General features: G+C 45.5%; 1 protein-coding gene across 1 annotated transcript in view; it reads right to left on the bottom strand.

The window, feature by feature from the left end:
* The window catches only part of LOC146817387 (uncharacterized), a 65,050-nt gene extending 46,257 nt beyond the window's left edge, over positions 1-18,793 (bottom strand). The window contains exon 1 of the mRNA XM_085609631.1: positions 18,439-18,793. Within this exon, the coding sequence (XP_085465757.1) occupies positions 18,439-18,793 (355 nt within the window). The remainder of the gene's footprint in view (positions 1-18,438) is intronic.
* Between the last annotated feature and the right edge of the window lie 396 nt (positions 18,794-19,189).

Raw genomic sequence — 19,189 nt, 5'->3', positions numbered from 1 at the left:
CAGAGTGGCGGGGATGAAGTATGTCACGATAAACAAGTGCAGCAAACATTCAGCAGCAGAGTGGCGGGGATGAAGTATGTCGCAGGAGGTACATTTTGAAGCACACTGTCACAATCGCATTACTAAAGCCTGGTGTGCTAGTGCACTGCCATTTGCCAACACATTCTTCATGAAAATGCCTTCTACATTTGCAAAGATATACAGTACTACTGATTAAACTATACAGCGCGCACACGATAATATGTGGAAATTGGCATCGCCAAGTGTAGTGATTTGGGTTGCTAGAATTAAAACCTTTGTTTCTACCACAAATTCGAATGACTAAAATTTGCTTTATTTGAACTTTTTTAATCGCGAATATATTCTAAATTATTTGTATGGTTCATTTACAGGCATTTAAATTTTGCAGTGTGCTAGAAAACATCCTACAGCTTTTCCCTTTTCACTCCCAGTACCCAGCAAAATCGTCACAAAAATCCTTTAACTTTGTGGTCAGAAAAAAGGTAAAAACCAAGATCCCTTTAGAAAGAATAAGCAGCAATTTCTCAGAAGAGGGAGCCCGATATTAGACCTGTCTTTTAAAACACAACAAATGTGACACAATAAAAACAAAATGTAAATGCCTCTCTAGTGCTTATCAATTCTGAACTCCATTATTATTTTGGGGGTGATTCAACTCCCAAAATAAACAAGCCGGAACATTGTTTTTCACAAGCATGCATGATTGGTGGACTGCTAGTGCCAGAGATAAGTAGAATCGGTGATGCAGAAAGATAGGAAACAAGATACCTTTTCAAAGACATACAGCACATGTACTGCTTTCTGAACTAGCACACAGGAGAGACAGCTGAAAATGCACTCTCATGGAGTGCCTCGTGAAAAAGAAAAAGTATATGCAAGGCCAATAGCTTGCACCTATGTGAGAGCATTTGGCTTAGCCAATGTCTCGTAGCCCTGTTATACAGCTGCATGGCTGTGCAACAGGGCTAAAAGTAAAGTTATAATAAAAGCAATATGAAACTGGCAGTGCTGGCTGCGTCTTAGTGCTTCTTTTACCTTTGGGGGTGGAAAACAGACAACAGGTGCCACCATCGTCAGACAGCATAGACTCAGCATAGTATCCTACGCCAACACCCAGCTCATCCTCTCCCTCACCAAGGACCCCATCACCACCAAACTCAACATCCAGGAAGGAATGAAGGATGTTGCATCCTGTATAAGCAGCAGCTGCCTCAAGCTCAACTCGAAGAAGACAGAGATCCTAGTCCTCGGACCTACCCCTTCTGCGTGGGACAACACCTGGTGGTCGGCAGCCCTCCCACCCCCACTGACCACACCCAAAACCTCAGCATCATACTCGACTCCTCCCTCTCCATGACCCGACAGGTCAACGCCGTCACCTCCACCTGCTTCAACACTCTCCGCATCCTCCGAAAGACCTTCAAATGGATCCCCCCCCCCCCGAATCGAGGAAAACCATCACCCATGGACTCTTAACCATCAGACTGGACTACGGAAATGCCCTTTACGCCGGGATCAACAATTCTTTACTCCACAAACTCCAGACCATACAGAACACCACAGCCAGACTCGTCCTCTGTATCCCTCAACACAAACATCACCCAACACCTGCGGAACCTCCACTGGCTCCCTGTTGAGAGGAGAGTAACGTTCAAGATACTCACCCACGCCTACAAATGACTCCACAACACCAGACCCCAATATCTCAACAATAGGATCTCCTACCATGGTCCCAAGAGAAACCTCCGATCCGCCTAGCTCGCCCTTGCCGAACCCCTGGGCATCCGCAGAGCACAAACGGGAGGAAGAACCTTCTCATACATCGCAGCCAAGACCTGGAATAAGCTCTTAATCAGCATTAGACGCACACCCACCCTGAATATCTTCAGGAAGACCCTCAAGACCTGGCTCTTCGACTGACCGGAGCTGCGTAACCTCCCCCCTCCCCCCCCCCCCCAGTGCCTTGAGACCCTTACGGGTGAGTAGAGCACTCAACAAACCCCTGATTGATTGAAGGAACAGGATGGTAAAAAAAAGTGATCTGACGCATTCAGCGCTGACCACATCATAGTCATTTATTTCTTTTGTTATAGCGGGTGGTGGGGAAGGCAACAGGAAGATGCAGGTGGAAAGGATGAAGCAACATGGACACCGGGGGCAGGAGGGGTGGCGGTTAAAAGGAAAGAAACAACAGCAGCACAGGGGTGGGAGGGGAAGAAGCAACACTGAGCAAGGGGGTGGGAGGGAATTATGCAACATGGGGCACAGGGTGGGAGGGAACAAACTAACATGGAGGACAGGGTGGGAGGGAAAGAAGAAACATGAAGCATAGGGTAGGAGGGGAAGAAGCAACAAAACCAAAGAGGGTGGGAGGGAGGAGAAGAAGCAACATGGAAACAGGGGGTGGGAGTGAAAGAAGCAACACAAGAGCACTGGGTTTAAGGGGTGTAAAGGAAAGAAGCAACATGGAGCACGGGTGGGAGGTAAAGAAGCAACACAGAGCACAGGGGTGGGAGGAAAAGAAGCAACACGGATCTTGGGGTGGGAGAGAAAGAAGCAATATGGAGAACAGAGGGTGGGAGGGAAAGAAGTAACACGGAGCTTGGGGTGGGAGAAAAAGAAGCAACACGGAGCACGGGGTGGGAGGTAAAGATGCAACACGGAGCACGGTGTGGGAGGTAAAGACACAACGCAGGGGTGGAGGTAAAGAAGCAACAGGAGCACAGGGGTGGGAGGAAAAGAAGCAACACGGAGCATGGGGTGGGAGGAAAAGAAGCAACACGGAGCACGGGGTGGGAGGTAAAGACGCAACACGGAGCACGGGGTGGGAGGTAAAGATGCAACACAGGGGTGGGAGGTAAAGAAGCAACAGGAGCACAGGGGTGGGAGGAAAAGAAGCAACACGGAGCATGGGGTGGAAGGGAAAGAAGCAACATGGAGCACCAGGTGAGCATGAAAGAAGCAAAATGGAGCATGGGGTGTAAGGGGTGAGAGTGAAAGAAGCAACACGGAGCACGGGGTGGGAGGGAAAGAAGCAAACGAGAGCTTGGGGTGGGAGGGAAAGAAGCAAAACGGAGCACGGGGTGGGAGGGAAAGACGCAACATAGGGGTGGGGGTTAAGAAGCAACAGGAGCACGGGGGTTGGAGGAAAAGAAGCAACATGGAGCACGGGGTGGGAGGGAAAGAAGAAACATGGAGCAGAGGGGTGGGAGGGAAAGATGAAACATGGAGCACAGGGGTGGGAGGGAAAGAAGAAACATGGAGCACAGGGGTGGGAGGGGAAGAAACAATACAGAGCACAAGGGTGGGAGGAAAAGATGAAACATGGAGCACAAGGGAGGGAAAGAAGCAACACAGAGCATGGGGTGTAAGGGGTGAGAGTGAAAGAAGCAACATGGAGCACAAGGATGGGAGAGAAGAAGCAACGCGGATAACGGGTTGAAGGTCAGTCAAATATAGAAAATAGTAGCTAAATCACAACGCGAACAGTGTGTGGGCAGCTGAAGGACTCTAAGCTAAATCAACCAATAGTTGGTCCATGCTCTACAGAAAAGAAGAGGAAGTGAAGTTGGCATGCTCTGGTCAATTAGGAGGCAGCAAAGAAGAGCAAAAATGAAGCCAACAAATGGAAAGCAATGGACAAGCTCCAAGGCGTCAAAAAAAGAGTTCTGAGAAAGCAAGTACTCGTTGAAGAATACACGGAGCCAGTCAGAGAAGTGATGAACATGCTATGCTGCACAGGAGGGACAAAGACATGCTGGACGGCCTAAGACAAATAAAGCCAGTGAACAGAAAGCAAGGCAATGTGAGTTACAAAACAAAGCCAATGGTAAGCAATGGCTGGAATGCATTTCTAGGTAAGCTTTCAGCACGTCCCCAAGACGTCTTTGCAATAGGACAGATGTGCTGTCTGGTGGGCTTCAAACTAAGAAGGAAAAGAAAAAGAAATCATGCAAACTCTTAAAAGTGACTCCCCTATGCTCGCAATAAAAAAGATTACATTTTAAAAATAGCCCCCGCATAGACCAGCGCAGGGGATTCCTAGCAGCCAGCTGCACTTGGAACTGGTATTTCATGAGCCTGGCAAAACAGCTAAAGCTGTGTCTAGGCGGTCCTAAAAAGTAGACAAACATGTTAACACTGAAGGAAGGGGTGGACAAAGGGAGAAAAAAAAGTATGTGCAGGAAGAAAACCAGGGAGAAACGAAGAAAGGAATATAAGACTAAAATAAACGTGAACAACATGGGGAAAATTGCAAAGAAAAAATAAAGGAAGGGGCAAATAAAGAAAACGTGGCAGAAGGAACATCAAGGAAGGATATAAGAACATTATAAACGAAAGAAGAAAGTAAATAAAGAAAATATATATTCAAGCATTGGCATAGCCAATAGGTCTCGCCTTTGGGACCTTATAAGTGTTTAGCCATGCAACAGTTGCATAACTAAATACTTATAAGGTCCCAAAAGCGAGACCTATTGGCTATGCCAAGCGGCCGTGCGGCCGCAAAAGTGAAAGTGATCGCGGTAAAGCGCGGCGCGTGTGCCCGCGCACCTGCGCTGTAGCTCTAGGCTGGCCTGGTAGCACTTTTTGGAGCCCTCTCAATAAGTCTCGCCAGACCAGCGCATGCGCTGGGTCAGGCGAGACCTAAACACCGGCCAATTGCTGCTGTTGTAAGAGTCTGCAAAGGCTGGAAACCTGTCATAGGGAAGTCAGGTGTCATGGCTCGCAAAACTCGAGGGTGGGGGGGAGAAGAGGGGATGCGGGGGGGGGTCGAGCGAGGTGCATTTAACTTAAAAGAAAAAAAAACCTACCAGACCGGGTCCCGCGCCGTCTCTGCTCCTGGGCCGGGTCCCACATTCCGCGTTTTCCTGAAGTTCAGGAACAGGAACAGGCATGCTCTCACCCCTCCTGTAAGCCAATCACAACGCTGCAATACTTAATTTACCTGTGAATTCTCTTCATCCAATAACCTACTGCCCACTTCACTGGGTACATCCATTAAATCATGTTCCATGCCACTTCTACTTTCCCCAGACATTTTTCCACTTTCATCAAAAGTGCACTTAGACAACCTCTTCATATTCCAACATTTGCCATCCTGCATGATAACACCTCTCTTTTTAGTTTAAATCACTTAGATGGGTTCAGAGAATTTGCTCAAACCTTTACTCTTCCTTCTGCCTCACCTAATTCTCACAAAATCGCCTTCAGAGATGTTACAAGGAGCAACTCTATGCATGTCATATTGTCTCTTTGACACACACTGCTTGTCATTGACCTTCTTTCTGATTGCATGCATGCCATGTTTATTGATAACCTTGTGCTCAGAGTATTTGAGTTTGAACCACCAAGAACAAATAAGTGAAGTGGGTTGTCTACCTCTACAAAGCATGAAAGGAGATACACTTGTGACTGCATGGGCGTGATTCTATACGCCCACAACCTTTCACAACAGAAACTATTAATGGCATATTTCCCACCACAGCCAAATGTATGCTTTCTTTTAAATAATGATTAAATCATTCAACCAAACCATTACATTATGGATCATATAGGGCTGTGCGTACATGCTTTATCTTGTGGGTATGGAGAAACTGAGTCTTGAGTAGTGTGAATTTTATTTTTTCAATTAGTTAAAATTGCTACAAGAGAGACTGGGCGGGAATCTTTCCACCCCATTGCTTTCTTCAATCATGGTTAATACATAATGATTTCATTTGGCAAATCTGTTATTTATATCTAAAACATGGTCATTTCTACTGAGTCATCTCACTAAAAACAAATTGCACACCGTTGTCAGTGACCAGTTTCTCAGGAAAGCCTTCTCTACTAAATACCTCCATGATAAATTCAATCACGCTACTGGTGCTTATGTTTTCCACAAACTTTAACTCTAGCCACTTGGAATGATCATCTATAAGGACTATGGCGAACCTCATTCCACTTGGTAAGCTCATTAGTGGTCCCACAAGGTCTAATCCCACTTTCTGGCATGCATGTTTCGGCCATGGAATAGCTTGCATAGGAGGAACCTGTGTCTTGACATTTTTGTCTGCAACCTTACACACTTCACATTGTCTCACAAAATGATCAGCATCCATATCCATCCCTGGCCTCCAGAAATGTTTCCGCATTTGATTTTTTAATGCGGTCATACCTAAATGCCCTTGGTGGCTCCATTCGGGAAGAGGGTTCCATAAATTCACAGGTGGAATGCATTTGTCATTATTGAACAGAAATTCCATATTTAAAGACAACTTAGGAGCCTCCTGGGCAAAGGAATGAAAGGGACCAACAAAGCTTTTAATACTAAGCCACCATTTAATCACACATTTTTTGACCAGATTGTGTTCTATATTTATGGAATAATTGAAAATCCACATGTTTTCATTGTCAATTTCAGCATTACCTTACATATATCATCCACACTGGCCACAACATCAAAATCCTCTTCCACATTCATTTCCTCTTTTCCATCACATCGGGGTAACCGGGAAAGAAAATCTGCCGCTTGGTTTAATCGGCCATGCACATAACTAATACCAAAATTGTATTCCTGTAACTTGGAGGACAACTTGGCAATGTGGGCAGTGGCATTTCTCCCACATACGGGAGACAGAATAGTTATAAGGGGCTTTGGTCTGACACAATGGCAAAACGATTACGCCGCAGAGAGCGGCATATTTACAAGAACTTAACACCACCATAGCCTCAATGTGTTGATGTTACGGTGGCTTTTTTTATCGCAGTATTTACAAGTTGCCGCTAACTGCAGTTAGCTGCACTTTTCCAGCGCAAACGTTAATTTTAAAGATCGCAACTGCGGTTAGCGGGACTTAACAAAAATTAGATGCAAGGTGGGCGTTCCTGTGAAGAAACTGCCGATAACCCCACTTTGCGATATTTACAACAAAATTCCCGTCCGGGGATAACCCCCCAAAACTGCTGCTAAGTCCAGTTAGCAGCAGGTTTTTAAGACCAGAAAATAGCTGGTCTAAAAAATGATGCAAACACACCTGTACGTAAGGGAGACAATGCCAGAACATCATTAGCATTCTCAAGGACGCCATGGAGGTACTACTCTTGCACCTTGGAGCTCCAAGAAGACCACCACCTCCACCAGCCTCACCAGCACCACCACAGAGGCAGCACCGCAGAAGAGATCAAGTCTACTGCCAACGGATCACCCAGATACACCTCCGGCCAGAAGATGTGATAGCCCACTACAGTCTAAAAAGGACCTCCATCCTACGCCTACTCACTGAGATAGCACCAAGGCTGCAGGCTCCATCCCAGCGCAGCACCAACATCCCTCCCCAGACCAAGCTACTTGCCGTGCTGCAGATGTTGGCCTCAGGAACATTTCGGTCTTCCACTGCCAGAGTGGGAGGAATGTTCCAGGCATCCTTCTCAAGGATACTCCCCACTGCCTTGAATGCCATCATCAGCCTGACTTTGCAGCACCTGCACTTCCCCGACACTGCGCAAGATCAACTTGCCAACAAGCAAGGCTTCTATGCCATTGCTGGTTTCCCGCATGTGTTGGGAGTAATCGACTGCACCCATGTGAAACCTCTGCCTCCTGCCTACACTGCACATATATACAGGAACAGGAAGCACACACACTCAATAAACGTGAAGGCAATTGTGGACCACCTGGGCCTGTTCATCAATGTTGTCATCAAGTTTCAAGGGAGTGTGGTTGACTCCTGCATCTTCATCCAATCGGTCATCAACCAACGCTTCGAGAATGGCACATATGGAAATGGACTACTCGTTATTAAGTACAAAACAAACACACCACACACCTCAAGTCACCAATCATGTAGCTCAACCATGTAGCAAACTGAATCTGACATACATTGTTACAGGGCCAACTACTAAACACAAACACAAAATGGCAAAGAAACACATATTTATGAAAGTTGGCCCAACAAGGGAGTAGTCCAGAAATACTCTCACAAACCACTAAGTCACTCTCAGAATATAGATCTTGCTGAACTCATCAGACAAAAATTAAAAGTAATCAATGCAGCATGTGCTACAATACATTTGCTTGTGCAGTGCTGCAGTCATCCTTAAACAAAGACATGTGCCATATGCACAGCAAGATGACAGATCACCCTGCTATCCCCTTCGCTGGTGCATAATTACCTGACATGCATAAACACAGGCACCCATGCACCAGTCTGCAAGTGTGCCTGCCTCATGGGGAGAAAAAGTATTTCTGCATGAAGGGACACCTAACTGCACACAATCACAAGTGTTGATTTAGCATTAGTTTGGGTCATGTCAGAATGTAGCATGCATAGAAAGAGCATCCAAACAAGAGAAATGTAAATCTCACCACATTTTGCACATCCCTACGCCTCCCCTGGTGAAGTGCATCAATCAGATGCATTCGATGCTGGAAAATTAATAACAGATGCACAAATGTAGCCAAAGAAATGTGTTCTGAGTGGGAACACACACAGCAACATCCATGGGCATGACCCCAACACGCATAAAAGCACATTCAAAGCTAACATATGCACAAGGACAACAATAGACATGTCCGTTTTCTTGACATGTCCCAGTAAGTCAAGTGCACCAGGTAGCTGTGATACTGCGACTCAAACAGTGACCCACCTGGTGGGCAAGGGGGATGTCAATAACCCAGAATTAGTACTACATTTAGCCTCCAAGTATTTCTGGTGCCAGCTACCCTCAGCACAATATTTCACAATGATGTATCTTGCTGATGCACAAACATAGTAATGTCCCAAAAGTCAAGGGGGCAACTTCACAAGCACCGGCATACTGGTTGCGCAATGGGCCTGTAAATACCCAAAGGTGTTCTGAAGTACCCAGACATCCTGACAGTCACAACATGAAGGTAATACACAGCACCTGGCCAATCACATCATGGTGATGTGTAGGCTGTAAGGTACATGCAATTCAATTTCAGTGATGCATGTCAATTGTATGTACCACAACATGACACATTAGAAAGTACAAAGCTGCACAATTGACACACAATAAAAAATCCCTCTCTGCAAACACAGGGGGCTCAAATACTAATGGACACTTCTTTCAATTTTCTGTTTCAGGGAATAAAGGATATGCACTGTCACCATGGCTGATGACCCCCATCAAAGTGACCCACACACAGGCTCAGAGAGACTACGATGTTGCACTGGGAGGCACAAGAGCCATTGTAGAATGGACCTTTGGAGTCTTCAAATCAAGATTCCTGTGCCTTGATATTTCAGGTGGGCGACTCCTGTACAGGCTTGAACTTGTCTGTAAAATCATACTTACTTGTTCCATTTTGTACAACCTCTGTGTACGGGAAACACACCATTGTCAGAGAGGAGGAGGAGCAGAACAATTTGGAGGATGGCCAGGATGAAGACACTGATGTAAGATACACCACAGCTTCTGCTGCAGGAACAGCCAGGAGGGATGCCATCATCCACATTTGTTTTACCTAGTCACCATTAACAGATGTCTGGTCACAAGGATTTCTTCAAACACAAGTACATTGAATCTAATTATTAAAAATTATATTTCACTACAACAATGTCTTGTATGCTTGGTTTGTGACTTCAGAAGGTGATCAATCATGAAAAGTCACAGTAACAAAACAACAGTGTAACACATATCACTCACCTAGCTGGGGATATGACACAAATTAAAGGAAGAGTGTGAACGTGACAATGTATTGGGCATATGAACTAACTACTATGTATGGTTCCTCAGTGAGAATCAGAAACGGTGTGTTGTGTCTACAAAGGAGCACGATAAGGTCTGTTTTTACACAAGAGCGTAGTACAATATACAATGTGTGCCTGATGCATCATTGTAGCTGGTGCTACATAGTTCTAAATCATCTTAAAATAAGAAACACAACATATCTGTGAATTCTGTGCCATATGAAAAAGGTAAATTACAATAGTCATAAAGATACATGACAAATGTGGACTAGATCCACTTGAGGTTGTGGAGGATGAAAATCTAGAGAATAGTACAGCTAGAATAACGGATGTATCAACACTGTGCAGGGAATGCTCTGAACACCAAGAATACCCCTTCATTTAACATTAGCAAGTGACACTACCTCCCTAACTGACCCATGTGTCACTATGATATCAGATAAGCACATTTCTTGCATCATTGACACTGTTCATGAATCATCCGTCAACACTGCACTGGTCTAACAATGCAATAGTCACATAAGCACAAAGAATGACACATAGACCAGCCATGGGACAACTGGCAAGGCATCAGCAATCAACAACGTGTATTTAGGCCTATGGAGATGGCAATGCAATGGTGTGAGAGGCTGGCCTGGTATATGTTGTCCACTAATATAAGTGGGCACCTTGCACCAGTCCAGACAACTCTTATGGTGATTTAAGTGGTATTAGATAACCTTAGAAAGCTCTCTAAGTAGTAGCTGTAGAGAACAGCCGTCAGGCTTAGTACAGGAGTGTAAACCAGCTTGTTTCACCAGAATGCAAACTCATAGTATAGATTAAGTGAAAAGAACCACACCAAGGGCCTTATGTAGGTGGACTGGCATTTACCACTTCATAAATACCGAATCATACCGATTCGGTATTTATGAAGTGGTAAATGCAATGTAGGTAATGAGTCGGTAAATATTACCGAATCGGAAAAATTCGGTAATTACCGAATCGGTATTTACCGATTCGGTAATGAGGCATACCTTCCCATTGATGGGAAGGTATGCCTCATTACCGAATCGGTAAATACCGATTCGGTAATGGGGGAGCACATGCAAGGGTGGCAGGGTGTCACATTGACACCCTGTTGCACCCCTGATTCGGCCATGTGTGCACATGTGGCACACATACATGCCCTAAGGGCATGTATGTCTGCCACATTGCACACTTAAACGTGCACAAAAATGCTTTTTTTCACCTATTCGTCATTTACCACCAACCTTTAGTTGGTGGTAAATAACGAATCCCCACACCCACCACACACTCCCCCTACATCTCATTTCATGATTCGGTATTTACCGAATCGGTAATATTACCGATTCGGTAATATTACCGTTTCGGTAAATACCGAATCATGAAATACTCCCCCTACATCTCAAAAGCCAAAATACCGGTCGGTAACGGTATAATTACCGAAAATCGGCCGTTACCGACCGGTATTTGGCTTCCTACATGAGGCCCCAAGTATTTATAAAAATATGTATTTATTATTTAATACTCTCTAGAATGTTCAAGTATCTCTAACACGGAGATAAACACAATGTACACAATACTTTCACAAAGAAACACAGTAAATAGCACGAAATACACGGTGGCCCCAGGGCGGGATCAAACCACTTAGTAAGAAAGTAGTATAAGAACCGCGACTTGAGTCAGGACAATGTCGAGAGGAGGTAGAATCACTGGGGACCCACAGAACCACCTAAGGTAAGTAGATAGGGAACGCACAGAGAGCATGTGCTGTGTGGGTATACGACTGCCTGCTCCATGCAACTTTATTTGCAAGCCAAGGTTGGATTTTGATTAATGATTGAGGACCCTTCCCAGTGGACCCTGAAGAAACCCTGTGGAAGACAAAAGGTTGGAGAGCCAAACCACCCATGGATACCCTATTACCCATGTTACCTACACGAGAGCAGCAAGGAGCATATGTGTGAAGTGGTATCCGAAACCGCCGTCAAACCCAATGGAGAACTTCAGGAAAGTACCACTGCTGGAAGAGAAGAAAGTGTCCGTGGGAATCCAAACATGGATTCTGGAAGAGGAATACCTAAAAGCAAAAGGGACAGAGTCTATGTCACTATGGAGTGACCAGGAGACTTGGAAGACGAATGTCCTCCGATATCGGGTGCTTCAAGAAAAATGACAGTGACCTTGACTCTGCAGCTGCGAGGACCAGGCGACACTGAGGAAGACCAGGACCCGGATAGGAGCTGTACTGAGAGGTCGGTGGCCGGCGGTAGCACAAACAAGCCTTGGCAAAAGAAACCCACGCAGGAAGTCAAGAAGGTGCACGGTGGGGACCAGCAAGGTCCAGGAGATTCACCAAAAGCAGGGGAGCCAGGGCCAGTCCCAAGCAATCAGAGAAAGCTCAAGGAAAACAAAGGTGGCCCTCAAATGGACCAAATGGCCGGAAGTACAGGAGTCGCAAGAGGACCTCGAGCAGCTCATCAAAAAGAGCAGGCTGCGGTGCCCACGAGGGGACGAGGCTGAAGATCTTGGTGAAAGAAGTTGACGGAGATTGGGGCTACTTGGAGCCCAAGGCACTTGTCACAAAGATGCCAACCAGCGTATGCACTTGAAAAAGTATTGCGTGCACAGGGGCTCAGTTAATGCATCCCCCACAAGGGATTCTGGCCTAAAACTCAGTGAAAGGACAGCTCTGGCCTTAGGAGACATAGATAACCACCACCCGTTTTGTTGAACCCTTCCCAGTCCAAAGGAGCTTGGGATCAGCAGAACAGGCAGCACTGTTGAGGTGCCTGCAAACTCAGGGAAGTGACTCCTTCACTTCAAGGGAGATTCCTTCAACTGTCTTCGATGCTCCACAGGTCCTGCACGGACCCTGTATGGTGCACAGGCACAGACGATGCAGCAGACTGAAAGGGAGACAAAGTCAAGCCCAAAAAAAGTCCAGAGTGCCTAAACAGTAGAAGGGCAGTGATTTCAGTTCTAAATCTTATCCCACAACGAATCTAGGAACCTACACCCAAGTAAGCCCTTACGTACACTAAGGAAAGGGTTGAGAAGATTCAGGGTACCCTCCTAGGGGAGGGTCTGGACAGGGGGAGGTTACTCCATGTCATTTGTCCAGTTTCGCACCAGAGCAGGAGCCAATGGCTCCCACAACTGGTTTGAACTGGATTATGCACAGGGACACCAAATATGTCCCTCATGCAGACTTTCAGGCGCTGGCATTGGCACCCACACGGTCCCAATACACCAAATACTGTCTAGGAGGTGGTTACACCTCCCTGTGACAAGATGCCTATTGTTCTGCCTTCCCTTGCTTGGGCTTGGCTCAGCAGCAGAAAGGCAGAAATGTGCCTCTGGTTGGCAGCAACCATTTTGTGCTGTCTGGGAGTAGAAGATTGGCACCGGGAACACTGATAACCTTACGGAGGGCTCGTCCAGTGCTTGGAATCATACCTCCCACACCATTTACGGTGTGGGGGTATGATTTCAACATGATACCAAACATGATAGGATTTGTTGCAGCCGTTGTTTAGATGGTCATTGTGGAATTACTCTATGCCCCTCTTTATAGTATATGGCTGCTTCACTGACAACCCAGGAGAATGGACTCCGTAGGCTGCAGGGGTGTCCTACTCATGCAGGGGCACTCTCTCACTTAGAACCAAGCACCCTGCCTTCAGGATTCCAAAGGCCTACTATAGGGGTGACTTATAGGTTTTAAGTGCAGTGACCCTTGGATACAGTAAACCTATATCTTTAGTAAGTGGTGCATGCACCATCTTACACAGGCTGCAATGGCAGGCCTGTAGTACCATTTTGAATGGTCTCTCATGGGTGGCATAATACATGCTGCAACCAATGGGAAACCTCTGGGGTACCCATGCACTGGGTACATGGGTACCATATACTAGGGACTGACAAGGGTACTTCAGTATCCAATCTGGGATGTGCCTAAGTACTGAACAAACCAATCAAGTGAGAAATGAGATAGACTGGGGTCCTTATTAGCAGGATCCCAGTCAGACAAGTCAAAAACAGAATCACATCAAGCAAATAGTTGGGGTAATCATAAGAAGTAGATCCTACTTTCTTACACAACCCCCCCACCAAACATAAGGAGATGAGACTAACATTGCCCGGTTGAGTCTTAATTTTATAAGTGGAAATATCTAGAAAGTCCATCTGCATTGGCATGGTTACTCCCAGGTCTATGTTGCACTGTATAGTCCATCCCCTGTAGGGAAATGGACCACATCAAAAGTTTGGGGTTTTCACCTTTCATCTGTTTAAGCCATGAGAAGGGCTTATTTTCTGTCTGAACAATGAAGTGAGTGCCAAACAAGTATGGCCTCAGCTTCGTCAGGGCCCAGACCATAGCAAACGCCTCCCTCTCAATGGCTGACCAATGTTTCTCGATGGGGGTCAACCTTCTGCTGATAAAAGCTACTGGTTAATCATGGCCCTCTGCATTAAGTTGTGACAACACAGTCCCTACCCCCAACTCCGATGTATCTGTTTGGACAATGAATTGCTTAGAGTAGTCAGGACTCTGCAGAATGGGAGCAGTGCACATGGCCTGATTGAGATCATCAAATGCCTTCTGACAGCTTACTGTCCACTGAACTTTCTTGGGCATTTTTGTAAAGGTTAGATCATTCAAAGGCGTCACTATGAACCCATACCCTTTGACAAATCTTCTGTAGAAAGCTTTGACCCGAGTCTGGGTAGTTGGAGCAACCTATTCCATGATGGTCTGTATTTTGCTCTGTAGGGGTTGAACCTGGCTTCCACCCACAATGTGGCCTAGGTACACAACCTTACTCTGCCCTATCTGGCACTGAGTGGCCTTGATAGTGAGACCTGCTTTCTGCAGAGCCTCTAAAACATTCTTCAGGTGGCCCAGGTAATTCTCCCAGGTGGAGCTAAAGACAGCTATTCCATCAAGATATGCTGCAATATAAGCTTCAAGGCCCGTGAGAACTTTGTTCACCAAGCTTTGGAATGTTGCAGGTGCATTTTTCAAGATAAAGGGCATCACAATAAATTGATAATAAGTTGAAAATGCTGTTTTTGGTTTGGCATCCTCAGCCAGTCTGATTTGCCAACAGCCAGCCGTAAGGTCAAATGTGCTTCAGAACGTGGCTGAGGCCAAAGTGTCAATACGTTCATCTGCCTTTCGAATTGGATGAGCATCAGTCCTAGTGACTGCATGAGTCCCCTGTAGTCAACACAAAACCTCATTTTGCTCTTTCCACCCTTGTGTGAGGTTTTGGTACCAAGAGCATTAGACTATCCCAAGTGCTATCTGAGGGCTCAGTTACTCCCAATTCAAGCATCTTTTGGACCTCAGTCCTGATGCAATATCTGACATGGTCAGGCTGCCTGTAAATCTTATTTTACCAGGAAAGCTCTCACCTGTGTCCGCTTCATGGGAACACTAGGTGGTTTGACTGGGTTTTAAAGAAAACATGTATCTGTATTGATTGAGGACCTTCCTGCAATCAATCTGCTGATGATCAGTGAGGCAGCCTGTGAAGGCTACTCTATCAACTGATCCATCATCAGGGTTTTGTGAGATGAAATCAGGGAAAGTGTCACTCTCTTCCTCCTGTCCCTCATCATTTCACCATGAGCAAGCCCATTTCAGCCTTGTCCACAAAATGTATCAGCTTGTTCACATGGAACACCCTATCGGGCCTCCTTGGAGTGCCAAGGTCCACCAGATATGTGACCTCACCCTTTTGTTTAAGCATGGTGTGGGGTCCACTCCATTTGTCCTGGAGAGCTGCTGAGGCCACTTGCTCGAACACCCACACCTTCTGGCCTGGCTGGTAGACAGTTAAGACAGCCTTTTGGTCATGCCATGCTTTTTGGAGTTCTTGGCTTGCCTCAAGGTTTTTACTTGCCTTCTTCATGTATTCAGCCATCCTGGAGCAGAGATCAAGTACGTAGTCCACTATGTCTTGTTTGGGAGGTTTGAGAGGTAACTCCCATCCCTTTTTCACCAGACACAAGGGACCCCTAACTGGATGCCCAAACAGAAGTTGAAAAGGGCTGTAGCCAACCCCCTTCCGAGGGACCTCTCTGTAGGCAAAGAGAGGGCAGGGCAGAAGGAAATTCCATTTTCCCCTAAGCATTTCTGGGAGGCCCATGATCATGCCCTTGATGGTTTTGTTGAATTCTTTCGACTAACCCATTGCATTGATGATGTAGGGTGTGGTGAATTTGTAATTCACACCACATTCCTTACACATTGCATAATATAAATAGACATGAAGTTTGTACCTCTATCGGTTCTACCATCGGTTTAGGTACATCAATACACAAAAACATCCGTAAATAATAAAACATTCTTAAACAAGGAAAAGGAAGAGAAAAGACAGCAACAAAAAAGCAAATCTTGAAAGGTAACAAAAAAATGCGCAATACAGTACCATTATATCTAAGTTACAGAATATACCCATGGTGTCAAAAGAAAAAGGTTCAAGACATAAACAATAAAGAAGGTTACTCCAAAATATTTTAATCCCTGGCTTAAACTTGGGGTGTATTCATTTTGATTTTCCAATCTATTACTGGAGCCCAAATAAGTTTTTCTAATTTCCTAGCCTACCACCCTTTCTTCTCATACAGATCCTTCTCCAAATTGAACATAGCTAAGAGTCATGTTATCCATTGTTGAAATTTAGGGGGTTAGGGTCCACCCATGCAGATGACACACAGATTCTGGCCACAGCCATAGCAAGAAATACAAATTCCCGTTCCCGGTGAGTTACCAGAGGACCATTTCTGGCCACACCTAAAACCATCAACTCGGCAGACAGTTTTGTTTGAATCCTCAGATTCCGCCCCATAAAATCCTCTATAGCTCTCTGAAGAGGTTCCAAAGCAGGGCAAGAGGCAAACACGGGAACAACATCTGCCTCAGCACTTTGGCATCGGAGACAGAGAATACCCTCAGTCCCACCCCATTGAGCAATCTTAGCTGGGGTGTAGTAAAGCGAAATTCTTTTTTAAAATGTTGTGCTTGGAGGCTCGCTACTCTTAGTATGGTGTAGCGAAGCTTAGGCTTCAATGTTCAGCATCCGCTGCCATTTCTAAGTCATCGCCCTGTAGTTGTCTCAGCTCTCCCTAAATCTGGGCGATAGTACACCCATCAGGGTTTTGGACCCCTTCCATAACTGGATCTCTAGAGAAAGCTCTTGCTCCCACCTTCTTCCTTAAGATAGAAGACCGAATCTGGAGGAATTTAAAAAACTCCCTGCGATCTATGTTAAAAAGGGATTGGGCTTTCTTCAAATGAGATTATACCATCTGAGACAAAAAGGTCTTCCATTGTCTTCACCCCTAAAACATCCCACCACTGCATAATTCCATCATGAAAGATCCCAGGTAGAGACGGATTCACAAGTAGAGTAGTGTAGTAGTTCATTCTTCCTAACCCCAGCTTTTTCCTGACACCCGTACAAACCACTGCTGCTGCCCCAAGGGTATAGAATGTTACTTTTTTGTAATAACTGGTATCACTAAACCTCAAAAGCCAGTTAGGGGCTTCTCTTTCTAAGAGTAGTTCATATACATCCGGAGGAGCATCATCCCTCAACTGGTCAATGACCTTACCCCCCAATAACCCTCAGATATATTGTATCACTGTGGCCCAATAGTATGTTTTTAAATCAGGTACCACCCACCCCCTCTCTCTCTAGATAGGTATATATACCTAAGTGCTCTTCTCGTCTTCCCTTGAGCACAAATATCAAAGTCACTCTTGGATTTTTGAATCACGTGGAAAAGGTTCTTTTTGACTAGTTTTCTTAATTCTGATGCTATAATAACCCCAAGACAGGTGGCGGTTACATTCACTCTTGAATGCGAGATAGAGAGCCTGTCATTAACTACGATTTGCGTCTTTCCACAGTTAAGTCGATAACTAGAGACCACCCCAAAGCATTCCGCCTCATGGTCTATTTCTGTTAAAGCCACAGATGGATTTGCAGTGGTTATTGCCAGGTCATCTGCATATCCCAAAACCTTAGTTACAAATCCGTTCAGTCGTATGGGGAGGATACCCTTATATGCCGCAATTTTCCTAATCAAAGGATCAATATAAAAAACAAATAGGAGGGGAGAACAAGGACACCCCTGCCTCGTCCCTCGTGTCATCACAATTGAGTCGCTTTTCCCCCCTATCAACCGAAGTCGAATCTTAGGATTCCGGTATAGTGTCTGTATGGCTTTGATACACCCCTTTCCTACCCCTGAGCTCTCAAGTACAGCCCAAAGATAGCCCCACGAGACCATATATCAAACACTTTCTCTGCGTCCGGCAGGATAAGCGCCATTGGATCTCGCATGACAGACGTACCATCAAACAGAGTACAGACTCTGCAAATATGTTCGGCCGTGCCTCTACCTGGGATAAACCCATGCTGAAGGGGCGAGATCACCTTCCCAATCATGGTGCTAAAGCGATTCGCTAGGTTTTTTTAATAAAGTTTTGCGTCGCTGTTCATTAGGCTAATGGGTCTGTAAGAACCAGGTTCGTCAGGGGGCTTTCCTTTCTTTAAAAAAATAATCATACTAGCTTCTGCCCATGACTCTGGAGGTATTTCCCCACTCTGTGCCTGGCGCATTACAAAGCTTAAATCTGCTCCCAAAGTTGAAAAAAATACCTTATAAAATTCGTGGAAATTGTTGGGGCCTACGGCCTTGCCTGATGGCAATTCCTTTAAGGCTTCCTGAATTTCTTCGTCTGAGAACCTATCTTCCAAAGCCCTTGAATCTTCCGCTGAAAATGTCTCGACAGTGAGTGAAGCTAAATATTCTTTTATATTCTTGGGTTCCCTGTGCGCATTTTCCCTATATAGGTTTTCATAATAGCTATGAAAAACCATACTTATTTCACTGGATATAGTGACTACTTCCCCCTCTGAGTTTTTAATTTCTAAGATGTCTCCCATGGTGACTTTCAGTCTAGTCCTTACAGTAAACATGTGCCCAATTTGCTCGCTAAATTCATAGCAAGATTGCCTCCAGGCCAAGAATTTTCCTGCAGCTCTTGCTGCCATGTTTCACCTGCTGCAGCCTTTGCTACTGCTAATTTCTGGAGGGTCTTGTCTGTATTTGAGCCAGTGCATTAGCCCTAACCAGTTCTTCTTCCAAGTCTATAATTGTTCTATGCATGGTCTTAATCTCTTTTTTTTCTTTTTTATACAGGTTCAGCGAGTACCTCAGGGTTTCCCCCGATAAAAGCCTTGAGAGCATCCCATATCACCCCATATCCAGCACTTCCCCAATAGATCTCTAGGAATTCCTCAAGCCATTTGTTCATATGTTGAACATAGCTCGGGTCCTGTAGCACAGCGCGTTCAAAAGTCCAACTGCTTGCTGATACCCCTCCAGTACAACTTTGAACCTCCAGGACCAAGGGATTATAGTCGGAAATCACCAGAGGGAATTTCTTA

Source organism: Triturus cristatus, chromosome 6, assembly GCF_964204655.1.
Source record: "Triturus cristatus chromosome 6, aTriCri1.1, whole genome shotgun sequence".
Lineage (NCBI taxonomy): Eukaryota > Metazoa > Chordata > Amphibia > Caudata > Salamandridae > Triturus > Triturus cristatus.
The sequence above is the reverse complement of the archived record's forward strand: the minus strand, read 5'-3'. Positions and strand labels throughout refer to the sequence as shown.